This window comes from Pelecanus crispus, chromosome Z (genome assembly GCF_030463565.1).
Source record: "Pelecanus crispus isolate bPelCri1 chromosome Z, bPelCri1.pri, whole genome shotgun sequence".
In the NCBI taxonomy this organism is placed as follows: Eukaryota; Metazoa; Chordata; class Aves; order Pelecaniformes; family Pelecanidae; genus Pelecanus; species Pelecanus crispus.
Window position 1 is genome coordinate 52857760 of NC_134676.1, and position 12836 is coordinate 52870595.

General features: G+C 38.0%; 1 protein-coding gene across 2 annotated transcripts in view; it reads right to left on the reverse strand.

Moving 5' to 3' along the window:
* Positions 1 to 12836, reverse strand: part of MEGF10 (multiple EGF like domains 10) — a 77663-nt gene that overhangs the window by 15397 nt on the left and 49430 nt on the right. For both annotated transcript variants that reach the window (XM_075726038.1, XM_075726037.1), the window contains exons 12-14: positions 12539 to 12641; positions 2674 to 2820; positions 331 to 465 (exon numbers count right to left, since the gene is read on the reverse strand). In XM_075726038.1, the coding sequence (XP_075582153.1) occupies positions 331 to 465; positions 2674 to 2820; positions 12539 to 12641 (385 nt within the window). The remainder of the gene's footprint in view (positions 1 to 330; positions 466 to 2673; positions 2821 to 12538; positions 12642 to 12836) is intronic.

A 12836-nucleotide genomic window follows, 5' to 3' on the forward strand; every position in this document is an offset into this window, starting at 1 on the left:
AATAAGAACAAGATTGTATTTTCTTTATTTCAAGAGAAAGCAACTGATATTTGGATCAAGAAACGTATTGCTTAGTATAATGTTAAAGTAAGGCATCACAAGTTCTGGTAAGCCCATTATACATACTCATTATACAAATAAGAATACAGTGGGTGTCATACTTAAGGATCAAATGTTCAAACAGCTTAAGCCTGCTTAAGATTCCTAATTTATAAACTGCACATACTACAACAGAAACCATTTTTGGTTTTACAGTTTCCAAGTGATGGAATGAAAATTGTTACAGTGCTTGGTCTCTGCATCCCATCGGGTCTTTATTACAAGTTGTACCTTCGTTACATAGAGCTCCTGTAAATCCAGGTAAGCAGTCGCATAAGCCAGTAATATGGTGGCAGGGACCACTGCTGTGTACACACTGGGGGCACGTCTGGCTGCAGCGGTGTCCATAAAACCCAGGGGAACAAACTGGAATCAGAAAGAACAAACTGTCATTGCTTCCTGCACTTTCTATACATCCATGAACTACTCTTCAGTGCGCTTGTTCCTCACTTTAAATTAGTTTGCTTTCTAAATACACAAGAGTTGCAATGGTGGTTGTTACTATTCATACAGTTCAATGCTTTACGCTCACAAAAAGGAGATATGCTCGTCTTCCTCAAGGGTTTACTATATTCTAGTTAGTAATAACTTAGCTGACATTCTATTACTTATCAGGCCACACTGTACTTGGGTAATGTTTGAAATGCATGTATACTTTATATATTATACATATTTGGCTATACACTACAACATGAACATCTTTTAAAGCATATTTGAAGAAAAGTAATTTTAAAAAAATAGTTTTATTTGTAGATGAGCAGGATCATCTTAGACCTTGACTTCTTACTTGTTTTCTAATTTGGAATACAAATAGCCATTACTTCACTGCGAAAAATGTACACATGTTTTCTGGTCATCCTTTCATTTAGGTACTCACTGTACTCATTATATGGTACAGACAGCTATGCATCATCTAACTTTTAGAGAACCTCAGACCAGAAATACAGTTGTCCACTTAATTCTTATGCTAAAGGCACTAGTTGCTTTAAAAAAACTAAAAATAGGAGAAGAAAAAAAAAAAGGCTGTCACATAAAATCTCCTTCTTTGTTGCTCTAATCCCTTTCGGCATTTATTTCCCGATAAATTAGAATATTAGGTAATGCATCAAGAGAAATACCTGTTGCACAGCAGCAATTAGCACTGACAGAAACTAACCTGGAAACTTTTCAGTATTTTAATTCAAGATTCAGTCTTTTAATTATACTTTTGACACAAGTTACATGGCCAGATCTCTCTAGAGAGATTAACTTTTCCAAGTGAAACAGTGCCAAAAGGTCTTCCTGCTTACTGAAAAGGCACTTTCTGACTGGGATCCAAATTATTCGTATGACCTTTGTCTTCCCGGCCTCCAGATCATGCATCAGAGAGGGGCCCTGAGAGCCACCGGACTGGAAGCCTCTTGTCCAGGTTATAGGCACAGTTCCAAAACACAGGGAACATTCCTACATGTAGTGTTACACTTAGTCTGCTTTTGGATTAACTGATTAACTGTATGGCCTTTAGAGATTAGATAGTGAGAATAATTACTGCACTTAAAAATGCTTAAGGAATACTAATGCCACACTAATGTGGATTTTAGTAGTGCCATAGGCAATCACATTCTTCAACTTGAAATCTTGCTATTCCTGGACTGTCTGGATTTCATCCTCCTCTGGTTCTCCTTCTACCTTCTAGTAATCATTTCATGTAATCTCCTGCCTTTTAAGCCTTCTTTGGAGGAGCTAGTAGCATCTCTGCTTGGCCTTACTCCACATGCTTCTTGACCCTGTTTCTGGGAGACCTCCTCTGAAAACAAGGCTACCCTCCAAGGGTAGTCCAAGAGAGGACTGCATTCTTCTCTGAACACCTTTCCCTCACAGCTTCAACAATTCACACTGCAGACAGCTAGACTGCTGGCAAATTGTGACAAATCTTCTTGGGAGGGTAGCTTTTTGCACATCATCTTATTTTTGCTTCCCTGTTTCTGTTGCAATTTGCCTCGGTTCATCTGTATCTTCTTGTAATGTTTAAATTTCATAGAGACAAATTTTTCAAATGCAACTATGGGTACCTATGATAGCCTCTACTTACTGTAAAGCCTGATCCCACTGGTCATTCTTTGCTGCTTCAAAATAAGTGTTAAAAAAAGCAATAATTAAGCCAACAATTCCTACCAGACTCAACGGGAAGCTAAGGTTCCTAGCTTCTGAAACTCATGCATATTTTATTTACCTACCAAAATATGTATTACAAAATTGATGTTCATCAATCACATTTGGAAATGCTTGCCTTTAGAATGGAATTCCCTACTAAATTTGTTTCTTAGAAATTCAGGTGCATAATGACATCACAGCACTGACAGTGAATAAAAGTAAAGTTGTACCATAACAAGAAGAGCACTACTAGTTGGAAACATTTGTTAATTACAGATAACACTTATTTCTGTATATTCATACATTTTGACAAATGTCCAATCAAGGAGTGTTTCATAGTACTTCATACGACAATTAACAAAGCATTGTGGTATTATATTCTATGTATTCCAAGTAAGGGAGGGAGAAACAGAGATTTTAAAGCATTTATTTTGTCCTTACTTCTCTGACAAGTGGTGCCTCTGTATCCCGGTGCACACTCACAGATTCCATCATCTGGAGAGCAGGATGCTCCATTTTTGCAGTAACAAGACAATGAGCAATTTGGACCCCACTGTCCTTCAGCACACACACTGTCACAGTGAATGCCTGCAACCATAAATAAACAAAACTGTCAGCCTTTGTAAAGAACTCTTATGTATAGTTAGTTTAAACATTTGGTTCTCAGAGGACTCATTTTTCAAACACAGCTCACAAAACCTGTTTATGAAAATTTCACTAGCATCAGGAAAACAGAACAAGGTAAATTTGCATCTTTGCTCCTGCCTCCCCCAGACCAGTGAATTTCTTTTGTATTCCAGTTTTGTACAAGATGTACATAAGGGCTGACCCTGAGTTCTGTAACAGGAAAACACTTCTGCAGATTTACATGGCATGTAAGAGCTCCATGGGATGCTACCTCCAGGCTTCCTGCCTGCCAATACTTTAAGATCTATAGAGATGAATGCAAACCTCTCAATAGTATAAAGAGTTCCATAATTTTCCAAGACCTTTATACGTACAAAAATTTAAAAAGGTCTTTTATTCCTCTCACTTTTACCACTGGTATCAGTAAAGAGAATTGAAAGTAGAAAGTAATTCAAGTGCAGCAAAATAATGGCTTTTGCTTCCTCCATAACGGGTGTTTCAAAACAGCAAAAGCTTATTTTCAAATTTTATGTTAGGAAAATCCATGACAAAAGGTATTGCAGAAACTTTTCCTTCTGAATGTAAAAATTCTTAAGGTCTGACATAATTTCGTGTAATAATGGGGTGCAGGACACAGAATGATTTCTAATTAGTGGTGAGCTGATTACTGCTAAGCCTCATACCAAATGGAAAAATGTAGCGCACACAAAGGGTTTCCAAACACACCATGTGAGCATTCCAAAATGCTTAGCTGCAACAGTGTTAAGGATGCTGGTCAGTCAGTGCTTTGTCTAACCATTTTTGGCATAAAATTGATTATAAAATGGCCACAACCTGAAGCCCTATACATAAATCATAATACAAACCACTAATTATAACCATCCAATCATGGGATGTTTTTTTTCTTTGCAACACAGCAACATTAAATATAACTTTCCTATTTGTTTTTTTTCACTATCTGCTTTTAAAAAGCACGCTGCATGTTAAATGCCAGCAGGCACCACTGTGGAACTCAGACCGTATTGTGTCTGCAGTACTTTGCATTAACAATTAAGTATTATTGTAGCCCCTCTACTGAATGAAGCCTAAGGAAAAAGTGGCCTGAATCCAACCACAAGCATGTCTTGCTTTGTAAGTATTTCCAGCAAAATATGCCACAGGTTCACTGTCTGCCAGAGTCCTAAAAAGGCAAAACAGTTTCACATGTGACAAGAGAAAAATCTTTTAACTTTGAGGAGCAAAACCTCCTGTTTGTAACAATACTGAAAAATAATTACACTGTTTACTGATAGACCAGACCCATAGACCAGACTCAGAGGTGATCCCTCAACCCCCACAGCATGTGCCTTGTAAAGCTGCCTATATCCAAAGACTAACTCCCTAATTAGAGGAAAGGTGAAACTCCAGACTCTCAAATTGTTTGTCTCTCTGCAAGACAACCAACAGATTGAATAATCAGATATGTGGTTCAACAGATTGCACCAACTAAGGCCAGCAAGAGAAAAAACACTCGCCTTTTAGAATCCAGATGCTAACCAGCAGCAGACAGTACACCGGCCACCCAAAAGCCCTAACTGTGCAATGATCATTGGTTAATACTGACCTAAACCAAATTCATTGTCAGAAAATGACAGGCTTCTTATACCAGTACTTTTTCTTTTTTGCCTGCATAGGCAATGTCATTCTCCTGACTTCATCTACATTTGAGAGGCAGTGTAGAGTTGCTTCTCAGTAGCCTGGGTCAACTTTTTCATTAACTCCCTATTTGTGGATAAACAGATAAAAGAGAGTGGTTTGATTTTGAGAGATGCTAATGCACATGAGCAGGATGAGATCACAGCATTTTTTTAGAAACAAGACCACTTATTTCAGATGCGTAAGCTTGCTCTACTTGAGGTTCACAAATCTGAGAACTCGGGTTTATAAGTCTGTGAAAGCACAAGCAGACACATGCAGATGATTTCAGAATTGAGCCTGGCATTCTGTTCATGTGAGTGTTATCTGTCATATCATACATAGCTTCACTCAGTGAACCCAGCTAGAGAAAAGACATTTTTCACGGAGTCTTAATGGGTTTCAGTGGTGTTCAGTATACAATGGTCACTATTAACAAGTCAGAGGTTGCCAAGAGTTACCATAGTGCATCATCTGAGATTATGTAGACATACAATAACACCAGGCTCAATTATATCGTCTTGATCTGTGCACAGAGGATGCTTTATGACAGCATGGTGTCAAAGGGTGATACTGGGCACACTGGGATAGAAAAGACAATGGGCCCCATGCTGCATAGAGCCATGATACTTAAAAGAACCAACAAGTACCATTAAAAATGAAAAAGGAAAAAGTTCCACCAGTACACATCAGGGAAAATTATCCATTAGGGAAACTGAGAAAATTACCTTTTCTTTTCCACTTTCACCCTTTATGAGGTAGTCAGGTGAAGAATGATATCCTTCTACTTAGCAAAGAAACAGTTTATCCTAAATATCACTGAATAATAATTACAACAATGTAACATACTGAAAGAGTGCTGAATATTACAGCTGATTCACTATAAAAGGAATTTTATTATATTCACTATTGATCATAAGCAAAATCAATTTCACTCCTCTCTGTGTGTGTCAAGAATGAATGTAGCAAAGCAGAAATACTAATTCATTTAGTGATTTATTGCATCTCTACTTATAAAAATAGTTTTAAACCTCACTGTTATTTAAATAAGTTCACAAGACAAAAATGAGAAACTGAATTTCATGTCTTATAGCTGTAAAAATCAAATATGTGTATTTTTGAGAAAGAATAGGTTAGAAATATTAAAAGGATTAAAAAATAAAAACAGAAAGAAAAAACATCCAGACTCTGATGCTTTATATGAAATTTCAGCAAAGAAAGCTGAACTAACTAGAAGTTAGTGAGGAAAAAGAAGCATTTTTACTAGAACTTACAAAGCAAGATTAGACTCAGCTTTTACAACAATAGTATTGACAGTGTATTGGCTTATGATTGCCACAATTTCACGTGTGGATTAATCTCTTATGCAGTGAAATTGGTTTTGATAGGTTTTCATGTTGATTTTGATACTGATAAGGATATCTGTGAGGAAATGTTTTTGCCAGAGCTACGGACAAAGAGCTCTTTGATGGCCTTCACAAGTTGCTAGGCAATAGCTGAATGGTCATGATAAACTTCAGCTAAGCTGCTCTGAAGAAATGCTCATGCATTTAATGCCCAGTGCTTTATGCTGGGGGCCTCACATCTAAATCAGCATTCCTCCAGCATTCGTAATCGCATGAATGAAGTAAATAATTCTTTAGGGATACCAGTGTTTCTGCCCATGCTCGCAGAGTGTTTACATACTCCCTATGCTGTATTTTTAAGTTGAGACTCAATGATCCATCCAAGTCAGATCAACAGAGAGCTAATTTGTTTTAGCACTCAAAGGGGAAAAACATCTACCAATTATTTCTTACCATCTTCCCAGGCAAATTTATTATTGGACTAAGTGCTATTTTCCAGCTTACTATGTTTTCATTAGTCTGATAAAATTTATCCGAACTTTTAAAAGTATTACTTTTTTCATAAAGAACGTGTATTTGCTATACAATTTATCTTCACAACACATGGAACTTTCCAGTGTAGTCTCTCAGAATTAAAACCTATTTGTATATTGGTGTACTTCCTGTATGTCAGAGCTAAACTGGATACACAATAGCCTAAACAAGAGAAAGATCAAGCCCTCAGAATGTGGGGAAATGTTGGTGTCATTAAAGCTAATGACATGTTGCCATTATGGTGCAAGATCTCACCCTTCATATTCGAGAGAAACAAACACTAGATCACTTCTGTTCAAGGAAGCTGAGAATTCTGATTATAGGAACTGCTTCCCTACGTCTCTGTCAAATGATGGATGAGCAGCCCAAAGAAAGAGGAGAAACAGCACAGGGAAGTGGTGAAAAACCTCATAGGCACTATTTAGAAGTACCCTCATTGTCTTTAAGGGAAGACAATTACCTTGCTCCGCAGCTGAAGATCGCCAGAAGACTAAATAAAAGTGTTTCAAATTAAGGAGCTTATGAAAGGATCAAAGATTTTTCTCTAGAAGTTCAGATTGCTGCTTCTTCACTGAAGCAGCAAGAAAGTTTCTGCCCATGAGTTTTGGTAGGAAGCCAGCTACAAAAGCTTCTCAACAAAAACAGCGCTGTATCAGAGTTTGAAGGCAAACATGAGTATCTGCAAATTTTAGTGAAAGAATCACTTTTGAGATATCCCCGGTATCTTTCTGAAGGCCATACTGTTGCTACATACTGTTATCTGCTCCAGTGGTGCTCTTCTTTTAATCTACCACATTTTAGGTAGCCACAAGAAAATAATACTTCTTCTCTTCTTACCTTCTTGATAGGTAGAAAATAAATGTACTTAATCTACTGATTTAAAGTTCTTCTAAAAGAGTGGCATTTCTTCCACGTAAAGACCCACCACAACGCATAGGCGATAGAGATACAGACACAGTGAAGTCCAGACGCAGGGTAGACCAACTCTCTTATTGACGAATCCATCTCCCTAAGTTCGGAAAGTAAATATACCATTTATCATGACACAGTGCCCACATATGATTTCATTTTGCAGTCCACTGAATATTCATCACAATGGGACCTTGTGCTTCAGGAGCCCAGGGGAAATCAGCCAAGGTGGAGGGAAACCCACATTCCTGCAAAAGGTTCTCAGCTTGGGTGCACTGGGGCACCAGCGCCACGCATGCCATTCCAGCAGCAGCTCATTTCTTAGTCTTAAGGTGAGGGAGACCCATGACAGTACTCTTTTATGTCTTTTTTCTTCTACGCAGGAGGGAAAAAAAATGCATACACATTGAAAGCATACACATTGAAAGGAGCAAGGGAGAGTTCTAGTTCGTGCTTCCCAGGGGACCTGGTTATTTGCATCAGTGGGGTGGGTGTCAGATGACAGTCCTCCCTGTTATAATCCAGCAACAAATGTGCCTCTTAGAAATAATGTCAGGAGCACATGGAAAGACACAGCACTTCCTCACAGAAACAACACATCTGGTGGTGGGCAATCTGACTAGCGTCAGCAGGTGTCCAGCACAACAAAAAGTCACCAACACCCTGTCTGCTGTAGCATATGGATGAATACTATGCACACTGGTAAAATGTAGGCTGATATTACTGCATCTGTCTTTTCCATAAACCAATGCTATTGTTTTGGTACAGATAGCAGACTAGCGGTATTTCATCATCCCTGGCACCACATAACCTTTAAATTGATTTTAAAAATAACAAATGTTGTATCAGTATGACATTAATTTCTTCACAAACAGAAAGATCTAGCAGAACTGCACTCAAGAAAACACAACAGTAATGTCTTATCAGTAAGACCCACATTACTGCAATACAGTAATAAACAAACTGCCTGGAGAAAAACCTTTGCCCTTTTTACAATGCTTTAATGTGACATCTCAGTTTGCAGTAATATTAATTCTCTCATGTTTTAGGCAATTTGGAAAAATTGTATTTTGACAGCTGCTTGCAGAACAGATGAAATTAAGGGATGAAATTAACAGTTACCCTGGTGCTTGCTGGATTGTGGTCACTGAGAGAAGCAGTAGAGGTGGCTCTTACATGGAAGTTAACTTAAAGTTTTGGTATAAATTATGAGGAGAATTAATCAAAGTTACCTATTGGGGGAGTACGTTTTCTGTGTCTTTCTTCTGCTTTCTATTGTAATGGTTTTTACTCTCTTCCACTGTCTAGCTATTGCGCTCCCTCCAAAAGAAGAAAAGTTATTTATAAGATACAGTGAAAATGTCAAGGGACGAGAGCGTTTGGGGCAGACATCATCCTCTGCGTGGGTGGATATTTCTCATCTGTGCCATCCTGTCATGTGGCTCCTGGAACATGATGGAATGGTCAGATTGCCAGGAAAAAAACATCACCCTTAACTCTTGCTTTTCTAAGCAGAATTAAGCTGCTGTACAGGGAGCACTTGGTGTAAACTACAGAGAAGGTAGGATTTCTAACAGATGTCCTATAAACAAAGTCACTTTTGTTTACGATGAAAAATCTAAGCATCCTCCTAGGCAACAGAACCTAAATTAAAACCAGAAATCCTAAATTAAAACAGAACTTCATTAAAACAAATTTTAATTATTTCTTGAGTTTTATAACAGCTCATGACAACGCCGTAGTCAATAACTGAACTTAGACTTTCGTTCATAACTAGGACCTAAGAAGCAAAAGATAATACACTAGGCATGGTCAAAAGTAAATAAAAAATACTTTAAAAAAGTAAACCATACAGCATCTGTTGTTGACCCAATGCTCAGTTGCAGCTATATCATGAGACTAAAGTAAAGGGTAGCATGTTAGCTAGGCTGCCTTTTGGCACACGACAATAGCACTTGTGCCCATTTCAGCAGCTTGCAGCTCCCTCACTGCCCGAAGGAGCATGCACCGTACCGGGCCAGTGACATGCAGCATGTTTCCTGTTCCCCCACGTTATGGTACAACTGTGTCATCCAGCAAGGGAAAAATCTTCCACCCTTCATTTATTTCTGCAAAGTTATATAAACTATTCCCTCTGATGAAATTCCTTGGGGAAAGTGTAGACAACTGCTCTGTTCACAGGGCTGAGAAAAATGCTACATTTAAAATATCTTTTCAGAAATGTTATGTAATTTTGGTGACATCAAAACATTTGGGGAAGTTCACCTTGGATTCATCAATTTATTCTTGTTGAAAAAGAAAAAAGATTCACAAGTTCACATTTTTAAGCTTCTTCTAATGTATTTATTTTTTAACACTACCCTCCCAACGGTTTTTAAACAACTAAATCCTTCATTGGGTTTACATAAGCATTAGACTCATCCAAAATCAGTTTCTCCCTCTCTTTGTTTTTTTTGGTAGATAACACTAACCACCAAAAACTACTAAGTCTGATGGTTACTTTAACAAATATAACAGAAAAAAATCTAAGCTATTCTAACATAATTTGTTGCATTTTAGTACCTTCCTATATTTTCGCAAATCCTCCATCTGCTTCTCCACCTACTATGCATACAATTGTGTATACAACCTCCCTTCTTAATCCTAAAATCTAATCCTATCTCTGCAATGTAACATTACAGTACAGCTATTTGAGAACCTGTTTCTAAAGTATTCTCTTCTTTTTTTAATCGTTCTAAATATAAGTATCTACACAAAGACAAGATTCCTCATGGGTATTGCTCTGACATGTGAAGTGTGGGAGGAGGATTTTTCCAGACGCCGAGTATAAAGCAAACTATGCCATTTATGTCATATTGTGTGTCTAGACATCAACATGTTGAAACTAGTCTGTTACACACGCTGTCGTGATGACATCATCCAGGGACGGATACTCAATTTTATCTACAATCACGCACGAAGTCTCTTTCTAGTGAAATCTTTTTCCTTTCTAAACACGAAGACAAAGTAAGATTTCACTAAAGGCAAAAATATTGTCTCCTTTTCAATACCTGAGTTCAAGCACAGTCAAGGTTTGTGCCATGCTTGAAGCATTTGTCACATCCCACGTTAGTTATATCACACTGGCTAGGTAATTTTTCTAACCTGTTCTAAAAAGTTGTTAGATTTTTAGTATGGCCTCTCAAAACTAACTATTTTAATCTGGCTTCATTCATTAACATACTTTTGGTCTCTGATGATTTGTCTCAGTTTTAGAAAACTCACAAGATGTATTTTGAGCAGTACATCTGGAGCTTGTGAACAGCTCTAACTGCCTATACCATGGTTGCTCAAGATAAGCAACTGTTCACATGTTTTTAATGTGGGTATTCTTTGCTTGATACATTTATTAATTTAACAAATGGTATTTTGAGCAGATCCAAATATAAGTTTGAGAAAGTGTGTCCAAACACACACACACACAATTACCTGAAACTACCTGAAAGTAAGAACAGTCATCAAAGGCCATTAACATTAACAAAATAATAATAGATGGCATAATGCCAATAGTATTTTTTTGGAATTCACACAAGTAACTTTTATTATTTTTGCACTCGATGGTAGTCATTTCCCAGAGGCATCTGAGTGGCTGATGGTAAGTCACACTGCAGCTTGCGGGAAGAGAAAAAACCCAACAAACTCCTAGCTCGGTTAGGTGAGTGCTGGCTCTGGAAGCCTCTCTCTTTCACACTGAAAAGGGCAACAATGGGGAGACCTGACGGTGAGACAGGCCTTCTCAAAGAACTTGGCAGAAGCTTAATATACAGACAAATTGCACAAATAAGAAATGGGTTTGGTCTTCCAAAGCAAAGCAGGAGCCCTTCCTGCCCATGTCTGTATCCCCTACAGATTTCTACTTCCTACCCCCCAATAATCATAAAAGTCACATTCATCTGAACAGAAAGTAGAAAAAACACCAATCAACCTGAACTGCAGACACAGAGTATTACGTACTTTGAGCAAAATGCCTGTGGTCCATCTACAGAGCTAGAAAAACAAAAGCATATAAAAATCAAAGTTTGGGGAAAAACCTCAGTAAAGACTGTATCTGAGGAAGTCATAAGCTCTACACAAACTTTTGTGAGCACAATAATTTGCTAGCTTGTCAAATAAATTGCTTGCTGAAGATTGTCTGCTCACCTCCATCTACTATATCTGGAAGCACCAGAGAAAAAAGTAAACAATTATATTATCATCAACTCGCAAGTCAATTAGGAAAAATTTTAACAGTGGATAATAAATAATACCAGGTTATATCTGAAATCACAAAAAAGCCTCCTTTCTTTTCACAGCAGAAGCATGCTTTGTTCATTTAAGGTGTGTTTTTGATGCTGACTTATCATTACCAAATAGAAGGAGTCCATACAGATGGGCGACATGAAATCTGACCTTCACAACACTACAGTATCATAGTGATACACAAAGCCCAGAACACTCTGAGGAGGCAAACTTATAGCATCAATTAATCCTTATTGAAGATGGAAGAGTTTTGTTAACGCTCAGAGCTTAGAAATCTATGTCAGAACTAAAACTGCCTCCTAGAGATAAAGGGAACATTTCATGATAGCTCACCGTTCTGCATAGTTCCATCATGTTTTCAAAATATTGCTTTCCACAAACAAGAAAGTGCAACAACAGTCTCAAACACAAATTTTGATGAATAATTAAATACATAGAGTTCCTAAAACCGCGATGAAAATGCTGGAGAAACTTTGTGAAAAAAGTGCAACAATCTTCATACAGAACAAAATACATGCAGAGAAACTTAATTTTTTCAAATTTTGAGAAATTCAAATGGTAGCACAGCTTTTGCACGACTTGTACTCTTTTTGGGTGCCTGAGCAAAGCTTTCTGAGTACCTGGATTTGATGCTTTACCTGCCAAAACTGCCAGCACAGCCTTGAATATTTACAGTTATTCACCACTTTCATAAGGAATCATACTATGGAGGCAGGCAAGTTTTAAGATATCCCCTTCTATTCCCAGTTTTCTGCAGATCCCATGCTAGACAAAGTTCCCACACCTGTGAATGACAGAAGGGACACAGCAGCCACAGAACTGGCCCTTTTTTCCTTCCAACCCCATGTACTCCTCCTCTACCCACAAAACCAAAAAGCAAGACCAAGTCCCACCACAGTGGAAACTCTCATTGTCCTTCATGACAGTCTCTTTTGTACCTGACCATCCTGGTAGGCAGCGACAGTAACCCGTGGTGGGATGACAACCATCTGCATGGCTGCAGTCACAGCGTTCAGCACAATCCATACCATATGTGCCGTCCTGTGGCAACAAAAAAACAAAACAAAACAAAACAAAACAACCAAAACCAGAGATGTTGACAACTGGGAGTTAGAGGAGAACAAGTTCTGGTCAGTTCTGCCTCAAAAAGCAACCACAGATCTCTCCTGAATCCTAATCCACCTTCTTAATACAAAACGCTTTCTGGAACATTTTAGTGTCCTACATTTTCATTCT